Source organism: Oncorhynchus masou, chromosome 25, assembly GCF_036934945.1.
Source record: "Oncorhynchus masou masou isolate Uvic2021 chromosome 25, UVic_Omas_1.1, whole genome shotgun sequence".
In the NCBI taxonomy this organism is placed as follows: domain Eukaryota; kingdom Metazoa; phylum Chordata; class Actinopteri; order Salmoniformes; family Salmonidae; genus Oncorhynchus; species Oncorhynchus masou.
The window spans coordinates 47,273,354-47,298,785 of NC_088236.1; the positions used below are offsets into that span (position 1 = coordinate 47,273,354).

At 42.3% G+C, this 25,432-nt stretch overlaps 1 protein-coding gene across 1 annotated transcript in view; it reads right to left on the reverse strand.

Annotated features, from left to right (window-relative positions):
* The window catches only part of LOC135514414 (glutamate receptor ionotropic, delta-2-like), a 557,726-nt gene that overhangs the window by 206,590 nt on the left and 325,704 nt on the right, over positions 1 to 25,432 (reverse strand). Inside the window, exon 4 of the mRNA XM_064937891.1 lies at positions 20,128 to 20,333. Within this exon, the coding sequence (XP_064793963.1) occupies positions 20,128 to 20,333 (206 nt within the window). The remainder of the gene's footprint in view (positions 1 to 20,127; positions 20,334 to 25,432) is intronic.

The window sequence follows — 25,432 nt, forward strand, 5'->3', positions numbered from 1 at the left end:
TAAGCCTACGCATCCAAGCAACGCGAAGGAAGCCAGAATTAATTCGGCAACTACCCATGAGGCTCTAACTCTCTAGCCCTCGCTCTCATTCTCTCTCTTTTCACAGACAATTTCAATTTCACATTTGATACGTCTTACTAGCGGGACTTCCATTAAAAGCCAAGTGCATGAATTAGAAAAGACACAGCACAAACATTACCATGTCATTTCATTCTTCATCCTTCATTCCGAACCAATCTCGAAATGCCACTGTGTACGGTTATCTATTTAACTGAAGAGTAGTTTATGATTTTATGTCCCTCCCTCTCCACCTTGGAGGCCCGGCTCTGGTTTGCGAGTAAGAAATGGTCATGCCGTCCCCAATTAAATTAGAAACCAAAAAAGAAGAAATGGCCTAAGATGGGAGAATGGCCAGTGAGATTTAATTGGCCGCGTAATGGACATAGTGACAGAGGAAAGGGGCGGGGCTTGGAGGGATAGGCAGGCTAACGGCTGTAAATAATCACTGAATGCGAGTACAGGCACCTGAGACAGATCTGATGCACTATTCTTCAGAGACGAGAGGCGGTATACTGTATCTTAAACACATGCACACGTGCACATGCACATACATGGTACACACATGCGTGCGTGCGTATGGCATACTGTATTTATACACACACACACACACGTCAATACAGAACCTATTGTAAACCAATACACAATGACCACTTGTACTATCGGATATGTTCGCAGAGAGAGTCATTGGTCGTAATGCAAGTCAATAGGACTAACCTAAGAGCTTCCTTCTGTACCCTTAATGCTCCACCATCATACCCTCAATTCTAGTCATGTGTGTTTGAGATTGGACTTTAATGTCATGGCCGTCTATTACAGTGATAAAGTTCAAGGTTAAAGCAGTCCCGCTGAACATCCTGTGGCCTTGTGCAGTATAGGGATGCATCCCAAATAGCACCCTACTGCCTCTGTAGTGAAAAGTTGTGCACTCCATAGGCAACAGGGTGCCATTTGGGACGAAGCCCGCGAGTGCTATCTGTTGAGAGGAGGCTCTGGGTGGAGGACTGAGGTGGCACATCCATCGACAGCAGTAATTCTGACTCTTTAAATGTCAGCATGAACAGTACCCTACCACTGTGGTAGAATAAAAATACAATTTCCAGGTAATACGTTATTGTGCATTACATGGTGCCAATGATATAAAGTACTTAAGTAAAAAATACTTTATAGTACTACTTTTTTGGGATATCTTTACTTTAATATTTTTGACAACATTTACTTTTACTTCACTACATTCCTAAAGAAAATAAATGTACTTTCTTTCCATGCATTTTCTCTGACAAGCAAAAGTACTGGTGACATTTTGAATGCTTAACAGGACAGGAAAATGGTCCAATTCACAAACTTATCAAGAGAACATCCCTGGTCATCCTCAACAGCCCTGGTCATCCTAGAACATCCTCTACTGCTTTGTTTGTAAATGATATGTCTTAGAGTGTTAGACTGGGTCCCTGGCTATCCGTAAATTGAAATAACACAAACATTGTGCCGTCTGGTTTGCTTAATATGATACTTAAGTATATTTAAAACCCAAATACTTTTAGACTTTTACTCAAGTAGTATTTTACTGGGGAACTTTCACTGTTATTTGAGTAATTTTCTATAAAGGTATATTTACTTTTACTCAAGTATGACTTTTGGGTACTTTTTCCACCACTGCATGGTACTAACATGGTGACAGGGAAGTCATATAATTATTTATAGATAATTGACTCTTGGTTATTTTGCGATTCATTGTAGCTAACTTGACAGTGCCAATAATGTCACCAATAAATAACCAAGAAAAAATCACTTCAAAGAATTACTAGAAAATACCAATGTGTTACTGAGTCATTTCACATTAAATACCAGAGAAATACGGGTGGTAGTAAGAGTATAAAATAAAGTGTTACCCATTTCCACTATGGTTTGTTGTCTTAGCCGTATCCTCATCACAAATGACTACTGCATATGCTCTCTACCTGTTCATGGATCCTCACCTCTCTACACCCACGTCCCTCCACACATCCCCCAATCACCCCCCCAATTCTCTCCTTCATCAGGGTAAGGACAAAAGCGTTCCAGTTTCACCTCCCCCTGTTCTTCCACCTCCTCCCCAATAATAATAGCAGTGGTGTGAAGTACAAAAAATTCCACTTTAGTAGTTTTTGGAGTATCTGTACTTTACTTTATTTCTATTTTTTACAACTTTTATTAATACTCCACTACATTCCTAAAATAAATAATGTACTTTTTACTCCATACATTTTCAAAGACAACCAAGTGTACTCGTTACATTTTGAATGCTTAACAGGACAGGAAAATTGTCCAATTCACACACTTATCAAGAGAACATCCCTGGTCATCCCTACTGCCTCTGATCTGGCGGACTCACTGAACACAAATCGTGCCGCCTGGTTTGCTTCAAATAAGGAATTTGAAATGATTTATACTTTTACTTTTGATACTTTAGTATATTTTTGCAATTACATTACATTTTTGATTCTTAAAGTATATTTAAAACCAAATACATTTAGACTTTTACTCAAGTAATATTTTACTGATTGGCTTTCACTTTTACTTGAGACATTTTCTATAAAAGGTATCTTTACTTTTACTCAAGTATTGGGTACTTTTTCCACCACTGAGTAATAGCACCTCTGTGACGGGTGACTCTTCCTACAGTCTGTCGCTACAGCAGTGGCACCGATGGCGCAGAGTTGACGGTAGAGAGAGACGCGACACACGATGAATCCCAAGCAAATCATAATCTCAGCCTCGGCCCTTTCCCATTTAAATAATGCATTTCAAACGGCTCCTTCTTTTCCTTGGCAGAGAGAAAGTGTTGGAACAGCAGAAAAGTTTCCTAAGTGTCATTCAGTAGAGAGAGGGAGGGAAGGAGAGAAGGCACACCATGGTGACTTCTTCTTCCCATCTTCTTCTTCCCTGGCTGTCTCTTTGGGTTATCACCCCATGATAAACCCTGTCAGCATGACCACTGAGGGTCTCTAGGTCAGCATCATTCTTCATTTGTCAACTTGCTCTCACAAGCCTGGTCTTACAAAAGTCTATGTCTCTTATGGATCAAACGTATTCCGGGTTCTCGGAGGACATAATTGGTTTGACTGACTTTGACCTTGACTTTCATTGGTCAGACGTTTTGACCTGTCCCATTGTCCAGTTCAATCTTGCCCCATCTCAATCTTTTCCTCTCTCTCACTTTTTTCCACTTCAACTCACTCACTCTCCTTCTGTTTGTGGTGCATGTGTCACCCAACCAACACTGTCTCACTCACTCAGCATGAACTAATCAGAGCTCTCTCTGTGTGGCCCACCTTGTGTAAGAGAGGCGTGACACCTACTGTGTTTGTCTGCTGCTCAGACGCCGACCTTGAGTGGTGGGAACAGGGGTCCGACTGTCAATCTGATTGATGGGGGAGAGAGAGAGCGAGTGAAGAGAGATGGAGTTAGCAGAAAAAGGGAAAGAGGGAGAGAGGGGGGCACGTCTGACGAGGGCCATCCGTCTAACTGTTACCTTGAGCTGAAGTGACCAGTCACACAGCCCCACACTGAGCTAGATGTACCTAAGTCAAGCCATTGCATGCAGTCAGAAAGGTATGTGTGAGTGTGTGTGCTAGGAAACAGTAGCTCGTCTGCCCTGATAGCCCTGAGAGGCTGACTCTATAGAATACATCTTAACAACAGTACTGACATATCTTATCCAAACAGAGACACAGAACTTCTTATCACTGTAATTTAGAGCGGGAGAAACACACTATAATTGATGCCTCTATTACAACATCACCTGCTGTTGCTATCTGTCTGTTGTGTTGTTGTTGTGATTGTTGTCAGCCGTGTGAGCTCAATGTTATCTCCAGACAAGCTTTGTTTCTAACACTCCCTGCCCAGATGTCAGACTGTCACCATCAGGGTAATGGATATCTGTCCCTGACACTGTCAGACACACATCTCACTGGGAGTGACGACTGAGAGGCGCTGGCTAAGGACACGGCCTCCCTCGCTTCTCCTCCCTCCCCAACACCTCCCTCCATGTCCCAACGACTGTCAGTCTGTCAGACCGATAGTCTGTACCTCTGTCTGTCTGGGTGACCTCTCACAGTAGAATGACTACACCAGACTAGTATGATCAGTGGTGTTAGTCCCCTCATTTGTCAGCGTCACACATTACATCCATAACACATGCTGTATGTACACACACACTCACACACACTCACACACACACACCGCACACTCAGTGTTGCCAACTGTCTCGTCACGCCCTGACCTCAGAGGGACGTTTTATTTCTCTATTCGGTTAGGTCAGGGTGTGATGTGGGGTGGGCATTCTATGTTTTGTATTTCTGTGTGTTTGAACGAGTGTGGTTCCCAATCAGAGGCAGCTGTCTATCGTTGTCTCTGATTGGGAATCATACTTAGGCAGCCTGTTTTGCCACCTTAGTTGTGGGTAGTTGTCTGTGTTAGTAGCCTGTATAGCCCTGGAAAGCTGCACGGTCGTTTTTGGTGTTTCTTGTTTTGTTGGCGACATTCTAAAAAAAAGGAAAATGTACGCTCACCACGCTGCACCTTGGTCCGGTCATGTCCCTGACTACTTTCGTGACAGGTCTCCTCTTCCACAGCCCAAAACAAGCCTAATATAGCACCCTGGGTGGTTTCCCAGGACCAGCTTTGGATTTCTGTCACAAATCATTTGTCAATGTTACAACTTGATTATTTAAAATCGCTTCAGACAGCTTCTTAAGTACGAATAATTTGGTGGCACTTCTCTGAACTACGGTGGAAGATAAGTGATTACAAGAATGCCAGCCAGCGCTGTCTTCTGAAAATTTGATTTTGAAACGAGAAAGGGAATGTTAAATGATTTCTAGATGGTTAGTATTCATCTTGAATGGCTACAATCACTATTTGGGAACTCGATAGATCATACTGCAACGTGGCGATAAAAAAAGAAAGCATTTTCCATTTGCAGTCGAGAATCATCTTGTGATAGCAAAAACGTCAAAACCATTAACGAACACAGACGCCACTGTCTGTGTTTGTATGTGTTGTTGATGCGCTCCCTTGCGTGTAACTTCTTGATGATAAGATCAATCAAATTATTAAAAGAAACAGTGGCGGATCTGTCTGCTCGTGGAGAGCTTTACAACAAATTAAATTAGTATGACCAAAATACTGTGTAGTTGTTTAGTCATCAGGACCCATGATACAAATCAAATCTGTGCCACAGTTTTAATTTGAATGTTGCTTATTATGTGATAATTATAATTTCGAAATGTGCTCATGCAATGTTAATTTAGAGTGGCAGCGTTAGAAATTCATAGGGTCATTGACTGTTTTCCTCAAGGCATTGGGAGCATGTTATAAATCACCTTCCTGTTGGTTTCATTGAAAATAGTCTCCTATTCTTCATTAGAGACAGTTTCCATCTCCCATTCATCTCTGTTATTTTAACGGTCGTCGTATGAAGGAGAGGACCAAAGCACAGCGTGGTAAGTGTTCATTTTGGTTTTTAATAAGAGTAGTGAACACTGAAACAAAAACAATAAAATGACAAACGAACAGTTCTGAACTGTGACAAAAACACAGAACTGAAAATAATCACCCACAACTCAAAAGTGAAACCAGGCTACCTAATTATGGTTCTCAATCAGGGACAACGATTGACAGCTGCCTCTGATTGAGAACCATACCAGACCAAACACAGAAATCCCAAATTATTGTTTTTGTCCACCTATTCACCTGCCTCTGTGGCCTCTTTAGAGCAGCGACCCTCGCCGCCAACCTCGGACTGGGGACCCTATCCCCGGGTCCCGAATGGATGGGGGATTCCGGCAGCACAGGACGGACGGGAGGTTCCGGCAGCACCGGACGGACGGGAGATTCCGGCAGCACCGGACGGACGGGGGATTCCGGCAGCTCCGGAGTGAAGGGCGATTCCGGCAGCGCCCGCGTGACGGGCGATTCCGGCAACTCCTGGCTGACGGACGGCTCCGGCAGCTCCTGGCTGACGGGCGGCTCTGGCAGCTCAGGACAGACGGGTGGCTCTGGCAGCTCAGGACAGACGGGAGGCTCTGGCAGCTCAGTATAGACGGGAGACTCAAGACAGACGGGAGCACCTGTAGTGAGGAGACGGAGAGACCGCCTGGTGCGTGGGGCTGCCACCGGAGGGCTGGTACGTGGAGGAGGCACTGGATAGACCAGACCGTGGAGGCGCACTGGAGGTCTCGAGCACCGAGCCTGCCCAAACCTACCTGGCTGAATGCTCCCCATAGCCAGGCTTCATGGCACCTGGCTCGATGCCCACTCTAGCCCGGCCGATACGAGGCGCTGTTATGTACCGCACCGGACTATGCCTGCGCACCGGGGACACCGTGCGCCTAACGGCATAACAAAAATAAAACGACAAACTAACAGTTCTGAACAGGCTACCTAAGTATGGTTCTCAATCAGGGACAATGATTGACAGCTGCCTCTGATTGAGAACCATACCAGGCCAAACACAGAAATCCCAAATTAAAGAAAAAGGAACATAGACTGCCCACCCCAACTCACGCGCTGACCATACTAAAACAAAGACAAAACAAAGGAACTAAGGTCAGAACGTGACAGTTATAGAACATTCCTGTGTCCCAAATGGCATCCTGTTCTGTTCCCTATACTGTACCAGGGGTATTCCAATGCGAGCCTAGTACTTCTGGTTTTCTGTTCTAACTGATTATTAACTGCACCCACCTTATGTATCAGGTCAAAATCAGTCCCTGATTAGAGGGGAAGAAAGAAAATCAGCAGTTGAACTTTCAAATTAGAATTTGCCTGTCCTATTAGTTCACTACATAGGGCATAGGGCCCTTTTACACATACAGTACCCCATGTCAACAAACCAGGGAAACTAGTAACTAGTCCTCTAAAAAAAACATTTTGTTCATTTTAGCTAATTCTGCATCTCTTGGTTAACCATATCTCCACTACGTCCATCATATTTCTACATCAAAGCGCATCTTCACCTTTCCTCTTTTGAGGAAATCCTGACAATTTTGCAGGTTACTCTGGAACGAAGAGGGCATGTAATTTTAGGATTTCACTTTGGATATGAGAAACTCTCATGCTGAGATCATTTGAATATTTCAAGGTAAGGACATCAAATGGCAAAATTCATATTCTCTAGATATCAAAGGAGTACATGAGAGCAAGCGAGAATAAGGATTCAGAACTCCGTTATACTTACTGCTATCTTTCCGGGACCCTTTTCTAACGAGCATCTTATCATATACATTGTCACAAGCACTTCACATTGATAGAGCATAAACAGATGCAACATCCCCTTGGAGATGCAAGTTCATGATGACCTCCATTCCACAGGTGGATTCTCATGTAGACATCCAAGTTATTCCTCAATGCAGTTAAGATCAGGCCACATCAGGACAATAATCTAGTCATCCATTCCCAATGGTGACCCGTCATTCAGGGCAGGTGGGGCAGAGCCAGAGACCCACCTGTTTAGCTAAATGCCCCTTATTTTATTTAGCCTGTTTTGCATGTTATTTTGGCATTAATACGTGTCACATATCAGTTTTCAAACAATGTAAAAAAATAAAAAATATCATTGAGTTAATAAAAGTTTGCTTTCTTGAGTAAGGCAGCTCCAAAATGCAGGTGTTTCAGTCTAGCTCAGCGTTATGGCGGCTACGTGCTCCCCATGGTGTTTATACTTGCGTACTATTGTTTGTACAGATGAACGTGGTACCTTCAGGCATTTGGAAATTGCTCCCAAGGATGAACCACACTTGTGGAGGTCTACAATTCTTTTCTCAGGACTTGGCTGATTTCTTTTGATTTTCCCATGATGTCAAGCAAAGAGGCAGTGAGTTTGAAGGTAGGCCTTGAAATACATCCACAGGTACACCTCCAATTGACTCAAATGATGTCAATTAGCCTATCAGAAGCGTATAATGCCATGACATAATTTCAGGAAAGTTGTGAGCTGTTTAAAGGCACAGTCAAGTTAGTGTGTGTAAACTTCTGACCACCTGGAATTGTGATACAGTGCATTATACGTTAAATTCTGTCTGTAAACAATTGTTGGGAAAATAACTTGTCATGCACAAAGTAGATGTCCTAACCGACTTGCCAAAACTATAGTTTGCTAAAAAGAAATGTGTGAAGTGGTTGAAAAACTAGTTTTAATGACTCCAACCTGAAAACTTCCGACTTCACCTGTAGGTAAGTAAAGCCAGACAGGCTCTGAGCTTCTACGTTCTGTAAGTGGTCCCTGTCGATTTACCTGTGATAAGAATGTCATCCAGAAAGCACACAACCCCAGGTAAACCCTGTAAGACCTGGTCCATAATACATTGGAATATAGTGGGAGCACTTAATACTCCATAAGGCAGTCTATTCATCTGGTATAAACCCTTCAACGTATTTATAGTCAGAAAATGCTTTGACTCTTGATCTTCCTCCACTTGCTGCTAGGCCTTGTGTAAGGTATAACTCTGTGAACTGTTTTGCTAGAGTAGCAAACAAGTCCTGGGTCTTTGGTAAGGGGTAGTGGTCCACATCCACTCATGCATTTACAGTCACCTTGTAATCATGACATATTCTGACACCCCCCGTTTGTCTTTGGAATGCAAACTGTAGGTGCTGCCCATTCACTATTCTATGGGTGTGATCACACATTGTTTTTCTAGCTCTGTAAGCTGTTTGTTTACTGTCTATCTGAGTGCATGAGGCACAGGTCTAGCCTTACAAACCTTTGGAACAGCTTTCTCTGAAACTTGAATTTTGGCTATAACTCCTTTACCACACCCAGTTCATCACACCTCAGCATATTTATCGCACAGCTGCGCAACTGGGTCTGACACATGGTTCACTCTTCACCAATCTAATTTGAGGTGCTAAATCCAGTTTCTCCCCATTAGCGTAGGACCCTTCCCTTTTTGACACTAGAGGTAGTGGTAACAGCTGATGACCACATTTCACTTTAACCTCCAGCTGTACCATTAACTGAATTGGCTGAGCAGAGTAAGTTCTCAAAACAACATCACATGGTTGCAGTTTATGCTTATTAAATCTGCTGTTGTACAGCTTCTCAGAGAATAGACATGACAGGCCCAGTATCTACCTCCATCTATATATTTTCCCCCGTTTCATCTCACCATGACCACGTACAGTTTCACACACTCAAAATCAGTAAAAAGTCCCAAGTCCTTTTCTGACTGGTGATTTCTGACTGTGCTGGAGCCTGCAGGCAATATCAGTTCGGCCTCCTCAACTTGATCTGTTGTCAAGTAGAGTGGCCCCGTCACTGGATTAGAGTGTGCTGTTTGAGAGCGTTGCTTGGAAAACTCGCTGTTACCCGCAGACACTCTCCCCCTGCAAGCCCTTTCAAGATGTCCAGTCTTCTGGTACGCTCTGCCTTGGAACTCCTTGTAGTGGCAGGTCTATCCTGTCACCAAACAGAGAATACAGGGCTTTGACGTCTCCCCCCTCTGGTCTGACATCCACTGTTTCTCCCTGGAAGATCCGGATTGATGTCCCTCCCGTTTTGTGGTCAACTGATCGGTTCTGAACTGAACCGGTGTCTGCTGGAATTTCTGCATACTCTGGACTGTGCACTCGAAGTTGTTGACAATGTCCAATACATTTTCCCATGTTAAATTCTCCCCATATGCCGCGCTTAGCATCTTGCCCCGCAGCTCCTAACTGGTAACTCCATAAACTAGCTGGTCCCTCAGCTGCTCCTCTGGTACAGCCCCACTCACATGTAGCCGCCAGTCCCTTTAGCGATGCTATATACTCAGCTAACGTCTCTCCTGCCTACTGTTCTGAAAAACATACTTCTTGCTCAACACTTTCTGTTTTGGTGCATAAAAGTCTTTCAGGAAGCTAGCCTCTTCCGGCTTCTTCGGCGCTGCCAAATCTTTCAGCATCTTTAAGCGTATTTGAATCCATGACTGATGCAAACACCGCTCTTCTTTGGTCGCCAGCTATCTCGTTGGCTTTCAAAAACGACAAAAATCGCTCCTTATATGTGCTGTAGCTCTTGTTAGCCTCCTGGAAACACAAACCGGGTCTCACTACTGAAAAGGGCCATGGATCTCATTAGCCCACATGCCTTTACCTCCCAGCTGACCAGCTCCTTTACTAGTACTAGCTAACTTTTTAGCTCGTTCACTCGGTTGGTCATTAGTAGTCTGAGGATTTTGCCTCAGAATTCCGTTATCCTTGTTGCCAGTTGTTGCATCCTAAGACACTGGGTTCTTTTACTGTAGACTCAGAAGCGTACTTATAATAAACCGAACAAATGTATTTAATGTTCTACTTAACACATTACAGTCAACTACTCTCTACAGTGTCTTCAGCCAAATTCTCCAATACATCATTGAACTTTAACCGCCCTTTGCTCTCGTTTAGGCTACTACATGATACTCAAATTTGACCTACAGTATACCCATCATGAGGTTGCTACAACTTAGCCTATGAATGAAAGTTTACAACGTAGATGCACACAGGTCGAGAGACAAATTTGATGTGACAGACAGTGACACATGGAAAGAAAAAAATATATATATATATATATTGTATGATGCTGAATAAATTATGTAATATGCTCGGGAGATATGTACAGTTGCTAGAATGGAAACCCCATTGTCTTTTGTTAATTCAAATAACAACCCCTGCATACAAATTCCATTGGCTATTTGCAACCATTTTAAATCTAAACTCATTAACACATCACATATTTCTCAATACACCACATAAACATACCTGCACTTGTCCAATAGAAACTCTCATTAGCAACTGTTGTACTAATGATTACACTCAAAATCAGCTACTCTAGATGCAGGCAAGAGTGTGCAAGGCGGTTATTGAATGTCACTGTCTGTCCATGTGTCACTGTCTGTGTCACGATCGTTGTAAAGAACGGACCAAAATGCAGAGTGGTATGTGTTCATGATTAAAGAAAGCACTGAACACTGAATACAAACTATACAAAACAATACATGAATAACGACCGTGAAGCTATAATGAGAACTGTGCTGATACAAGCAACTAACATAGACACATACAAAGCAAACTATGGTCAGGGTGTGACAGTCTGTCACATCAAATTTGTCTCTCGACCTGTGTGCATCTACGTTGTAAACTTTCATTCAGAGGCTAAGTTGTAGCAACCTCATGATGGGTACACTGTAGGTCAAATTTGAGTATCATGTAGTAGCCTAAACCTATCGCTGTTACATTTAACTGGGTGAACGAAATATGAATGATAGTCATCCAAAAGGCTGTAATAGAAGTAAGGCCATGATCATGGGAAAACAAATCATACTCCCTCATCTGAAACGGCACTGACCGCCACTGATCTCAAAATAATCCATTTTAAATTCAGGCTGGAACAGAACAAAATGTGGAAAAAGTCAAGGGTGTGAAAACTTTCTGAAGGGCACTCTATGTTCTTAAAATATGTTCTTAGTGTAAGTGGATTCCTATGTAGCAATCCTATTCCACAATGCAGATACGATGGAGGAGGAGAGCAAGTAGTCTAGTCATTTGTAGATACTGGTCCATGTCTTGGCCATAAAGCCAACCAAACAGAGCTAACCAAAGGATTAAATAATGCAGGGTTGAATGTGTGTTTGTCTACAAAGTGTGTTTGGAGAGCGGAGCACTGCTTAGGTTGAAAAACAAGCCCACGCCAACGTGTGGAGCTAACAGATGTTTAACAGTCCTTCCTGCTGTGTTAGAGCAAAACACACACGCATGCACACACACACACAATTCACACTACACACTACAAACTACACACATACTGTACACGCATACACACACATGTACACACACTGCTATACACACGTATGCAGGCACACACACACACAAATACACGCACACACACACACACACACACACACACACACACACACACACACACACACACACACAGGAAGCGAGGGGTAGTGTGCCGTAGCAGCCCTTGCTACAATCAGTTCCCATCTGGCAGAAGAGCCTAATACATTTCACGAGGCCCTCCTGTGACGAATGACTTCACAAATAAACTTGATTAAGTTAAAACATACTCGGGCATCCTCTCCAAGCTAGAGAAATCTTGTCATCAATTTTATCCCCAAATCGGTATCCATTTTACACTATCTAACCGTAGAACAGAACATCCTTTCAGAGGTAATTTATTTCAGTTTTATAAATTCAACCTTGGTCCCATATACAGTCCATTCGGAAAGTATTCAGACCCCGTGACTTTTTCCACATTTTGTTACGTTACAGCCTTATTCTAAAATGGATTAAATCAAACTTCACTGTAGGGATCGTGCCAGATTTCCTCCAGATGTGAAGCTTGGCATTCAGGCCAAAGACTTCAATCTTGGTTTCATCAGACCAGAGAATCTTGTTTCTCATGGTCTGAGAGTATTTTGGTGCCTTTTTGGGAAGTTCTAAGTGGGCTGTCATGTGCCTTTTACTGAGGAGTGGCTTCTGTTTTGCCACCCTACCATAAAGGCCTGATTGGTGGACAGCTGCAGAGATGGTTGTCCTTCTGCAAGGTTCTCCCATCTCCACAGAGGAACCCTCAGGCTCTGTCAGAGTGACCATTGAGTTCTTGGTCACCTCCCTGACCAAGGCCCTTCTCCAACGATTGCTCATTTTGGCTTGGCGGCCAGTTCTAGGAAGAGTCTTTGTGGTTTGAAACTTTTTCCATTTAAGAATGATGAATGCCACTGTGTTGTTGGGGACATTCAGTGCTGCATACATTTTTCTGTACCCTTCCCCAGATCTGTGCCTAGACACAATCCTGTCTCGGAGCTCTGAGGACAATTCTTTCAACCTCATGGCTTGGTTTTTTCTCTGACACGCAATGTCAACTGTGGGACCTAGACAGGTGTGTGCCTTTCTAAATAATGTCAAATAATTTTAATTTACCACAGGTGGACTCCATTCAAGTTGTAGAAACATCTCAAGAATGATCAATGGAAACAGGATGCACCTGAGCTCAATTTCGAGTATCATAGCAAAGAGTCGGAAATAAGGTATTTCAGTATTTTTGTTTTTGCAGAAATGTCTAGAAGACAGTTTTCGCTTTGTCATAATGGGATGCTGTGTGTAGATTGAGGGGATGTTTTTTATGTATTTAATCCATTTTAGAATAAGGCTTTAACTTAACAAAATGTGGAAAATGTCAAGGGATGTGAATACTTTTCAAAGGCACGAGCCGTCTCTTAAGTTCCGGCTTTCTGAGTCTCCAGCCATGGAAATGTCAAGTGCTCCCTGTGGTGGAAGTCTTGAAATCTTATGAAGTCTTATGAAGCTCGTAAGCAGACCGCAGGCCATATCCTGACCCGTTATTACCACACCCTATGCAACCTGTGTAGTCCACTGGTATCCAATCCTGCTCTCCACTCCTCTTCTCTACTGCTCCAATCGGAATCTGAATGTTTTCAGTGAGGTCATAATCTCACGTGGGATTAACAAACCAGTAACCCCCTTCTGGTTTGAATTCCGTATTATTCATGGGGCTTCCAACAGCATCCACACTATAAATATAATAAGATTATTATTTTTTATATATATATATATATATATATTATATTTTATTTTTTACAAATCAGCTACTTTGACCACTTCCCCAAACAATCTATACAAAAGGTTAGGTATATCGTCCCCTACTTCTCTGCTATTCAAATCAGAAACCAGAACATACACTTCTTCTACCAATCAAACGGTACAGCTGTTTTAGTAACTGCATCAACTGCTTTAATTAAAGATGCAGTAAGTCACGTCAGAAGCTAGCAGATTCATTACTTACTGTACAAACAACAGCTGCAAATTCCAATAATACAACATCACATTTTGAAGTTCACTTTCCTTGCTTCATCTAACAAAAAATATGTTTTGTGGGTCAGAGTGCAGTATTTATTTTGTTTCATAACACAAACGTTTGTTAACATGTTTCTGACGCTGGCTTTAGCCAAGGAGAGAGCAGGCCTGCCCAGGAAAATGCATCTTCATTGAGCGACAAATCCCCATGACTTGAGAATCTGTTCGAACAAAACAGCTAGCACTACAACAAAAAAGATTTCAGCTAATAGGGAGAAGTCTCTAACAAAATAACTCTATTATGGCATTAAACTATTTACATTACAATACAAATCTGGGTACATTTGTAGACAAAATTCTAACTTACTCAACCTTAAAGGTATCTTCCCACTGTCATATACAGGGCATTCGGAAAGTATTCAGACCCCTTGACTTTTCCACATTTTGTTACGTTACAGCCTTATTCTAAAACGGATTAAATTGTTTTTTTTCCCCTCTTCAATCTACACACAATACCCCATAATGACAAAGCAAAAACAGGTGCAAATGAATGGAAAAAAATACACATATATATATCACATTTACATAAGTATTCAGACACTTTACTCAGTACTTTGTTGAAGAACCTTTGGCAGTGATTACAATCTTCTTGAGTATGACGCTACAAGCTTGGCACACCTGTGTCATGACGTTGGCCTGGGGGTAGATTTATGACAGTCATAAATACCCCCCCCTTTTTCCTCTCTCTACCCTACTGATGTTACATTTGCAAACACCTTGGTTAACATAGAGATTCTGGGAACATCAGAAGTTGGGGGGAAATTAACTATATTCTGGTAATCCAACCAATTGATCATATGCGTTGGTACTTAATGAATATGATATCAGTTTGTTTGTCATCTGAGACATTCTCATCAGCGTGAGCTTGCATGAGCTTGGTTATGAATGGTATGAACTTTTCGCTACACTCGCATTAACATCTGCTAACCATGTGTATGTGACAAATAAAATTTGATTTGATTTAAATTTGATTTGATCAATTATAAGATGACATAAACTCTACAATGGAAAGTCTACACATCAGAGTTATCGGATTCACATGGAACTGTTGTTCAATTTAAATGTTTGAATATGAAATTATTTGTGATGGGATGAAATGTGATTTTAGCTTCTAAAATGTGAGAATTGGGTTTTTATAAGGTTAGGGCTCTGCTCAATCAGTGGCCCGCCCCTGTGAAGGGACATGGGCCATAAAACTTTTCAAACACGCCCTCCTCTCCCTTCCTATATAAAGCCTTGACGAGAATATAACCTCCTGTTCCGAAAGGATGTGAGGACGACGGTCTGATGTCAGAATGGTTCAGAACAAAGCCAACATCAGCGTGAGCTTGGTTACGAATGGTATGAACTTTGAACTCTTATTCACTATAGAAGTGATACCTCCTAGCCATTGAGTTAGCAACAGCAGCTGCAAACGCAGGTTAGGATGGAACAGACAGAGTATCCCGTCTACCACACACGACGTTACTACAACGTATCCAATTGACCACCAGAGACATTCTTCAAAGGACAAAGGACTCGGTTTGGCAACACGGCCTTCCATCTACCACCAACCTACCGAAGCGCAGCTCAAAGTAAATATTTATTGCATTTTCCTTTTCCAAATGGGCGGTAATTTAGAATGCATAACATACTGTATTTATGATAGCACAGCTTTTTCCCTTTGTTCCTCAGTCTTCCCACTCTTCCACTCAAACCAAGCCCCTTTTCTTTGGTGTAACCAGCTGTCATATCTGTTTCGCCCGCTAGGGACGTTTTCCTTTATGACATAATTTGGAATCAAGTTATGATTAATTATGTGTATATGTAATTCTGTGTGATTAGTTAGGTATTTAGTAAATAAATAATTAAACCCAATTTTGTATTGCTGATTCAACTTGTTAGCCAGGGTTCGTGAATAATTTAAAACTTTCAGATGAGACTGAATTAAGGTGAGGATTAATATTGACTGCTATTGATATAAAATATTACTAGGTGTATTCGGAAGATAACAGCTCTATAAATATTATTTTGTGGTGCCCCGACTCTCTAGTTAGTTACATTTACATGATTAGCTTAATCGGGTAATATTAATTACGGATACATTTTTATAGAATAGCATGTCATATCACTTAATCCGGCATAGCCAACAACACGACACCTGTATTTGGGGAGTTTCTGAGATTCTTCACTGCAGATCCCCTCAAGCTCGTGTTGGACGGGGAGCGTCGCTGCAGAGCTATTTTCAGGTCTCTCCAGAGATGTTCGGTCGGGTTCATGTCCGAATTATGGCTGCAGAAATTTCGGTACCCTTCCCCAGGTCTGTGCCTCGACACAATTCTGTTTCGGAGCTCAAAGGACAATTCCTTTGACCTCATGCCTTGGTTCTTGCTCTGACATGCACTGTCAACTGTAGGACCATATATAGACAGGTGTGTGCCTTTCCAAATCATGTCCAATCAATTGAATTTACCATAGGTGGACTCCAACCAAGTTGAAGAAACATCAAGGATGATCAATGGAAACAGGATGCGCCTGAGGTCAATTTCGAGTCTCATAGCAAAGGGTCTGAACACTTAAATATTTTAATAACCTATTTTCACTTTGTTATTATGGGGTATTGTGTGTAGATTGATGAGGAAAACAATTAATTTAATTTTAGAATAAGGCGGTAACGTAACAAAAACGGGTCTGAATACTTTCCGATTGCACCCATTGGTGACACTTCCCTGGTTACCCAAGCAGCATTTGGTCTCACTGTGCGTTAATAGCCCTACTAACTCAGTATGTTAGAGACCGTTTGCACTGTTCTGAGAAGGGAGTAGTACACAGCGTTGTACGAGAGCTTCAGTTTCTTGGCAATTTCTCAAATGGAATAGTCTTCGTTTCTCAGAACAAAAATAGACTGACGAGTTTCAGAAGAAAGTTATTTTGTTTAGAAAATCGGCCTTTTCCAGCTACAACAGTCATTTACAACATTAACAATGTCTACACTTTATTTCGGATCAATTTGATGTTATTTTAATGGACAATTTTTTTTTGCTTTTCTTTCAAAAACAAGGACATTTCTAAGTGACCCCAAACTTTTGAATGATAGCGCACATACACACACACACACACACACTACATATGCCCAAACACACACAATATCCATACACATGGATACTGATGCCACACACACACTTACACACACCTACTTTCACACTCACCACATTCTGCTGCTACTGTCTATTATCTATCTTGTTGCCTAGCCACTTTACCCCTACCTTTATGTACCAAGCTACCTCATTTATCTCGTACACCTACACATGGGCTCGGTACTGGTACTCACTGTATATAGCCATTGTTATTTTGACTGTTTATTGTTATTCCTCATTGACTGTGAATTTATTCAAATTTTCTACCTTCAACTGTATTGTTATAAAAGGACTAGTATGTAAACATTTCACTATTAAGCCGAAACCACACAGAGAGACAGAGTAGAGAGCACCCACTAACATACACTGCATAGTGTATGTCAACTTTATTGACATGAGATTCCATAACAAACCGTTATGTTCACTATGTAGCCCTTGTGAATTATTGTTGTGTGCTCCTTTTGACTCACCTTATATGTCCTACGGGAGCCACCGTACCTGCCTCCTGTTATATTGGCTCACTAACGTGAGGAGAATTGTAGCTAATAGACCCTATCAGTTTTTAAAGAGTTTAGCTAGTCTCATTCTTTCCACATAACAGTGTTCTCTCTTGAACAGAGTTCCTAGAGTTCCCCAGCTGTATCCTGCCTAATCTATATGCCTGTGCTGGAAATAAACAAACACGTTTTAACTATTCACAATTCCAGACGTAACAATGCATAAACAGTCAATTTTCTGGAATTGTATCTGCTCACTTTACCAGCATTGCTTCATGTAGACGCAAGGAAGACTTGCTTTCTAATTTGAAGCGCTGTCACGCCTTGGTCTTAGTATTTTGTGTTTTAGTTAATTAGTTGGTCAGGCCAGGGTGTGACATGGGTTTATGTTATTGTGTTGTCGTATTGGGGGTTTTGTAGGCATTGGGATTGTGGTTGATTAGGGGTGTGTTTAGTTTAGGTTTGGCTGCCTGAGGCGGTTCTCAATCAGAGTCAGGTGATTCTTGTTGTCTCTGATGGGGAACCGTATTTAGGTAGCCTGGGTTTCACTGTGTATTTCGTGGGTGATTGTTCCTGTCTCTGTGTAGTTTCACCAGATAGGCTGTAATTGGGTTTCACGTTCCGTTTTGTTGTTATTTATTTATATCAGTTATTTCATGTACCGCGATTCATTCATTAAAAAACATGAGTAACCACCACGCTGCATTTTGGTCCGACTTTCTTTCGACAAACGAAGAACGCCGTTACAAGCGCATGACGCCGTCTCTTTACTCTCATTCACTACCAGGCATTCTAATTCCAGCATGTACACGCTCGTTCATGCAAGTCAAAACAAAAAACCCTTTCGTTTGATTTGGCCTTTCGTCTACACTTGTCCTTTTACAAAGCATGTGACAAATAACATTTGTTTTGATTTCAGGCAGTCTTTTCAAATAGCTCTTACACTTAAAGGGCATTATCATCATTTTCAGAATTTCACAGTATCATTCCAACCTCATCCCATGGAAGTATACACACAGTGGCCAGTTTACACCACCCCGTTCATGAAAATGGTTTGCTCCTACAGACAGTGAGTCACATAGCCGTGGCTTGCTACATAAAGCAGGCAGATAGGCATCCAGTTTATAGCTCGATTGAACGTTAAAATGGGCAAAACGAGTGACCTAAGCAACTTTGAGCGTGGTATGATCGTCGGTGCCAGGCGAGCAGGTGCCAGGCGAGCCGGTTCCAGTATCTCAGAAAAGGCCGGCCTCCTGGGCTTTTCACGCACAACGTCTAGGGTTTACCGAGATTGGGCGACAAACAAAAAACATCCAGTCAGTGGCAGTCCTGTGGACAAAAACAGCTTGTTGATGAAAGGTCGAAAGAAAATGGCAAGAACCGTGCAAGCTAACAGGCGAGCAAATAATGGAGCAGTTGAACAGTGTTGTGCAGAACGGCATCTCGTAACACACAACTCGTCAGTCCTTGTCACAGATGGGCTATTGCAGCAGACGACCACACTGCGTTCCCCTCCTATCAGCTAAAAACAAGAAGAAGCGACTATTGGGCACGCGATCACCAACACTGGACAATTGAGGAGCAGAAAAACACTGCCTGGTTCAATGAATTCCGGCTACTCATGCATCATGCTGATGGTAGAGTCAGGATTTGGCGTAAGTAGCACTAGTCCATCGCCCTATCCTGCCTTGTGTCATCGGTATAGGCTGGTGGCGGTGGTGTAATGGTATGGGGGAATGTTTTCCTGGCAAACATGAGGTCCCTTGATAGCAATTGAGCAACGTTTCCATGCCCTGAAGAATTCAGGCTGTCCTGGAGACAAATGTGGGTCCGACTCGGTACTAGATGGGTGTACCTAATAAAACATAGGAATATCCCATTTTTGACTGCACTAGGCCTTTATCTCTAATATCTTACGAGTACGAATAAAGGGAATAGGGAACCACCACAGAGAACCATTTGACACTGTGGATTGGGCTTCCTAAGTGCTTATCAATTGACAATTAGTCATGTATTAGCAGCTTCTTAGCACTTATTGATCATATGTAAACATAGCTAATTTGGGGATAATGCAATATTAGGAATTATTAGACCTGGTGTTTTAAGCAGTGATTGTCTCCATGATGTATATGAGTGGGAATGTGGAAGAGAAAATGTAAGTTGTAGTAGTGTGGAAAAGTTTAGGGCCTATGTGTAACAGGCGTCGTTGTGCCTCCTTAACGGTATAGCTTCCTTCGTCATGATCCCGCACTGGACCCCGATCTTTGATCCTCTGCCTTGCAAATACACATGAGCGCCTGTTTTAGCCAATTACGCTACATAAAAACAAGCGATTGGATAGCATGAGACATGTCACGCTGGGGTTATGAATCTAACTCTGTTAAGTGTGTGTGTGTGTACATGTGTGCGAGTGTGTGTGTGTGTGTGCGCAGGCATTGAGCGTGAATCTAACTCTGTTAAGTGTGTGTGTGTGTGTGTGTGTGTGTGTGTGTGTGTGTGTGTGTGTGTGTGTGTGTGTGTGTGTGTGTGTGTGTGTGTGTGTGTGTGTGTGTGTGTGTGTGTGTGTGTATGTGTACCTCAGTGATGAAGGCTTTGGCAGTGGCGGGGCTCATGAAGAGCACAGCCCGGCGCAGCGTGTCCCGGTAGCGGTGGAGCTCCTCCACCCTCATGGTCCGGAACATGCTGGTAATCATCATGTTGATGTTGGACTCCACCTTCTGAAGCGACACGTCCATGCCTTGCTGAGACGTCTTGTCCAGGAAGTCCTGGATCCCACGAATATCTATATGGAAAAAGAGGGAGGGATGGGTGGAGAGGGAGGATGGGGTAGAGCGATAGGGGCAGGGGAGGTGGGGAGGGAGAGGGGGATAAACGGGGACGAGATGGAGAAAGGGAGAGGGATTTGCATCACATTCATTATGCGGACACCTGTCAGTCACAGTTTGGTGAACAAGTAGCCAGATAAAACATCCGAGCCGCTATTGTCGAGTTAAAGACATGTCAATAAACTCACTGACCATCTTTCCACAAACTATAAAACAGGTTATTGGAGATCAGCTTTCACTGTTCCCCCTTAATATGTATTTGGATACCGGTACTATAAAATCACAGTATTATCCATTCACTTTTTTCACATTTGCTCTTGTAGAAAAAGGTGGGAATACATAGACCATTAGAATTTATTTTTCAGTGTGCTGGAGTGAGACCTGTGTAGTACATTTGTCACTGCAGTGATGAGGATGATGTCTCACAGAGGAGGTAAATAAAACATGAATCATAGCCAGAGAGCTGACTGGCTGCTCATCTCCTAGCAAAAATGGCCACATTGGCCCCATGTCCCACACCAGCCTGACACGGGATAGCCCACAACAAGCCCAACACAGGCTAGCCCACACCAATCCCACATCAGCCCAACAAAGGCAAGCCTGCACCAAGCCTACACCAGCCCAACACAGGCTAGCCCAACATGGGCCAGCCCAAACCAAGCCCAGCAAGGTCTAGCCCACAAAAGCACAGCTACTTCATAATGTAGAGTCGAAGGCTCATTAGTATAATTGGGGGGGGGGGGGGGGGGGGGCGTAGTTTACAAATACCTAAATCATGTTGTTAAGTTAAAAAAATAATACAAGATTAAAATTGCTGACACCCATCAAACCAATTAGGGTTCAGAACTTTACAGTAAATTATCTCGGAATCATCTTTCTTCAAATATAACCGTATAGTTAGTTCTAAGTTCACACATTCTTTTTATGAAACCATTTCTGAGAGTGTCGTTCCAGTTGAAGTATTCAGTTGTGTGATGGCAACAAAAATTGATATTGTACACTGCCAGTGTGTTAAAACCTTTCTGGGACCGGGGGCAGTATTGAGTAGTTTGGATGAATAAGATGACCCATGTAAACTGCCTGTTACTCAGAAGGCCCAGAAGCTAGGATATGCATACGCACGGAAGTATTGGATAGAAAACACTCTAAAGTTTCCAAAACTGTTACAATAATGTCTGTGAGTATAACAGAACTGATATACCAGGCAAAAACTTGAGGAAAATCAATCCAGGTAACGCTATTATTTTGAAATGGCTGTTTTACCATTGAAAGCCTATCCACCATACAAAGACTTATGACCCAGTTCATGATCCCTATGGCTTCCACCACATATGGCCAGTCTTTACGCATTGTTTCAGGCTCTTACTCTGAAAAATGAGGGAGAAACACCACTTTCAATGAGACGACAATGGACATTTCCAGAGATGTTTCCTGCGCGTGACTGGGAGCGCGCCCTTCTTGTTTTTCCTTTTCTATTGATGGCGATATTGTCCGGTTGAAATATGATCGATTATTTATGACAAAAACAACCTGAGGATTGATTATAAACAGTTTGACATGTTTCTACAAACTTTTATGGTACTGTTTTGATTTTTAGTCTGCCTGCTGTGACCGCGCTTTGTTCCAATGGATTACTGAACTAAACGCACAAACAAAGCTGAGGGTTTTGGACATAAAGAGGGACTTTATCGAACAAAACAAACATTTATTGGGTAACTGGGAGTCTTGTGAGTGCAACCATATGAAGGTCATCAAAGGTAAGTGATTAATTTTATCACTATTTCTGACTTTTGTTACTTCTCTACTTGGCTGGATACTGTTTGTAATGTTTTCTGTGCTGGGAGTTGTCCCCAGAAAATCGCATGGCATGCGTTCGCCGTAAAGTATTTTTGAAATCTGACACTGTGGTTGGATTAACAAGAAGTACAGTGGGGCAAAAAAGTATTTAGTAAGCCACCAATTGTGCAAGTCCTCCCACTAAAAAAGATGAGCGAGGCCTGTTATTTTCATCATAGGTACACTTCAACTATGACAGACAAAATGAGAAAAAAAATCCAGAAAATCACATTGTAGGATTTTTAATGAATTTATTTGCAAATTATGGTGGAAAATAAGTATTTGGTCAATAACAAAAGTTTATCTCAATACTTTGTTATATACCCTTTGTTGGCAATGGCAGAGGTCAGACGTTTTCTGTAAGTTTTCACAAGGTTTTCACACACTGTTGCTGGTATTTTGGCCCATTCCTCCATGCAGATCTCCTCTAGAGCAGTGAGGTTGTGGGGCTGTTGCTGGGCAACATGGACTTTCAACTCCCCCCAAAGATTTTCTATGGGGTTGAGATCTGGAGACTGGCTAGGCCACTCCAGGACCTTGAAATGCTTCTTACAAAAACTTACAAAAACTGTTTGGCCATAATGTCCATCGTTATGTTTGGAAGAAAAAGGGTGAGGCTTGCAAGCAGAAGAACACCATCCTAAACATGAAGCACGGGGGTGGCAGTATCATGTTGTGGGGGTGCTTTGCTGCAGGAGAGACTGGTGCACTTAACAAAATAGATGGCTTCATGAGGGAAAAAATTATGTGTATATATTGAAGCAACATCTCAAGACATCAGTTACAGCTTGGTCGCAAATGGGTCTTCCAAATGGACAATGACCCCAAGCATATTTCCAAAGTTGTGGCAAAATGGCTTAAGGACAACAAAGTCAAGGTACTGGAGTGGCCATCACAAAGACCTGATCTCAATCCCATTGAAAATTTATGGGCAGAACTGAAAAAGCGTGTGCGAGCAAGGAGGCCTACAAACCTGACTCGGTTACACCAGCTCTGTCAGGAGGAATGGGCCAAAATTCACCCAACGTATTGTGGGAAGCTTGTGGAACGCTACCCAAAACCCGCTCCCCGAAACGTTTGACCCAAGTTAAACAATTTAAAGGCAATGCTACCAAATACTAATTGAGCATATGTAAACTTCTGACCCACTGGGAATGTGATGAAATAAATAAAAGATGAAATAAATAATTTGCTCTACTATTATTCTGACATTTCACAATAAAGTAGTGATCCTAATTGACCTAAAACAGGGAATTCTTATTAGGATTAAATGTCAGGAATTGTGAAAAATTGAGTTTAAATGTATATGTAAACTTCCGACTTCAACTGTATATATATATATATACAGTATATAGTTGACACCCTTGATAAAGATGAGCATAAAATAAATGATTCAAATACTGAGCTTTATTGTATGCTAAAAAAATGGGAATTTATATTATTTATACTAATACAATTGCTCAGAGAAAGAGATGTTTTTCAACAAGTATTATACAGTGGGGAGAACAAGTATTTGATACACTGCCAATTCTGCAGGTTTTCCTACTTACAAAGCATGTAGAGGTCTGTAATTTCTATTATAGGTACACTTCAACTGTGAGAGACGGAATCTTAAACAAAAATCCAGAAAATCACATTGTATTATTTTTAAGTAATTAATTTGCATTTTATTGCATGACATAAGTATTTGATCATCACCAACCAACCAGTAAGAATTCCGGCTCTCACAGACCTGTTAGTTTTTCTTTAAGAAGCCCTCCTGTTCTCCACTCATTACCTGTATTAACTGCACCTGTTTGAACTCGTTAGCTGTATAAAAGACACCTGTCACACACTCAATCAAACAGATTAAAGCCAAATCAAATCAAAATTTATTTGTCACATACACATGGTTAGCAGATGTTAATGCAAGTGTAGCGAAATGCTTGTGCTTCTAGTTCCGACATTGCAGTAGTAACCAACAAGTAATCTAGCTAACAATTCCAAAACTACTGTCTTATACACAAGTGTAAGGGGATAAAGAAATTTGTACATAAATATATATGAATGAGTGATGGTACAGAGCAGCATAGGCAAGATACAGTAGATGGTATCGAGTACAGTATATACATATGAGATGAGTATGTAAACAAAGTGGCATAGTTAAAGTGGCTAGTGAACAAAGTGGCATAGTTAGAGTGGTTCCAACCTCTCCATAATGGCCAAGACCAGAGAGCTGTGTAAGGATATCAGGGATAAAATTCTAGACCTGCACAAGGCTGGGATGGGCTACAGGACAATAGGCAAGCAGCTTGGCGAGAAGGCAACAACTGTTGGCGCAATTACTAGAAAATGGAAGAAGTTTAAGATGACAGTCAATCACCCTCGGTCTGGAGATCTCACCTTGTGGGGCATTAATGATCATGAGGAAAGTTAGGGATCAACCCAGAACTACACGGCAGGACCTGGTCAATGACCTGAAGAGAGCTGGGACCACAGTCTCAAATAAAACCATTAGTAACACACTACACCGTCATGGATTAAAATCCTGCAGCGCACGCAAGGTCCCCCTGCTCAAGCCAGCGCATGTCCAGGCCCGTCTGAAGTTTGTCAATGACCATCTGGATGATCCAGAGGAGGGATGGGAGAAGGTCATGTGGTCTGATGAGACAAAAATAGAGCTTTTTGGTCTAATCTCCACTCGCCGTGTTTGGAGGAAGAAGAAGGATGAGTACAACCCCAAGTACACCATCCCAACCGTGAAGCATAGAGGTGGAAACATCATTCTTTGGGATGCTTTTCTGCAAAGGGGACAGGACGACTGCACCGTATTGGGGGGAGGATGGATGGTGCCTTGTCTCACGAGATCTTGGCCAACAACCTCCTTCCCTCAGTAAGAGCATTGAAAATGGGTCGTGGCTGGGTCTTCCAGCATGACAACGACCCGAATCACACAGCCAGGGCAATTAAGGAGTGGCTCCGTAAGAAGCATCTCAAGGTCATGGAGTGGCCTAGCCAGTCTCCAGACCTGAACCCAATAGAAACTCTTTGGAGGGAGCTGAAAGTCCGTATTGCCCAGCGACAGCCCCGAAACCTGAAGGATCTGGAGAAGGTCTGTCTGGAGGAGTGGGCCAAAATCCCTGCTGCAGTGTGTGCAAACCTGGTCAAGAACTACAGGAAATGTGTGATCTCTGTAATTGCAAACAAAGGTTTCCATACCAAATATTAAGTTTTGCTTTTC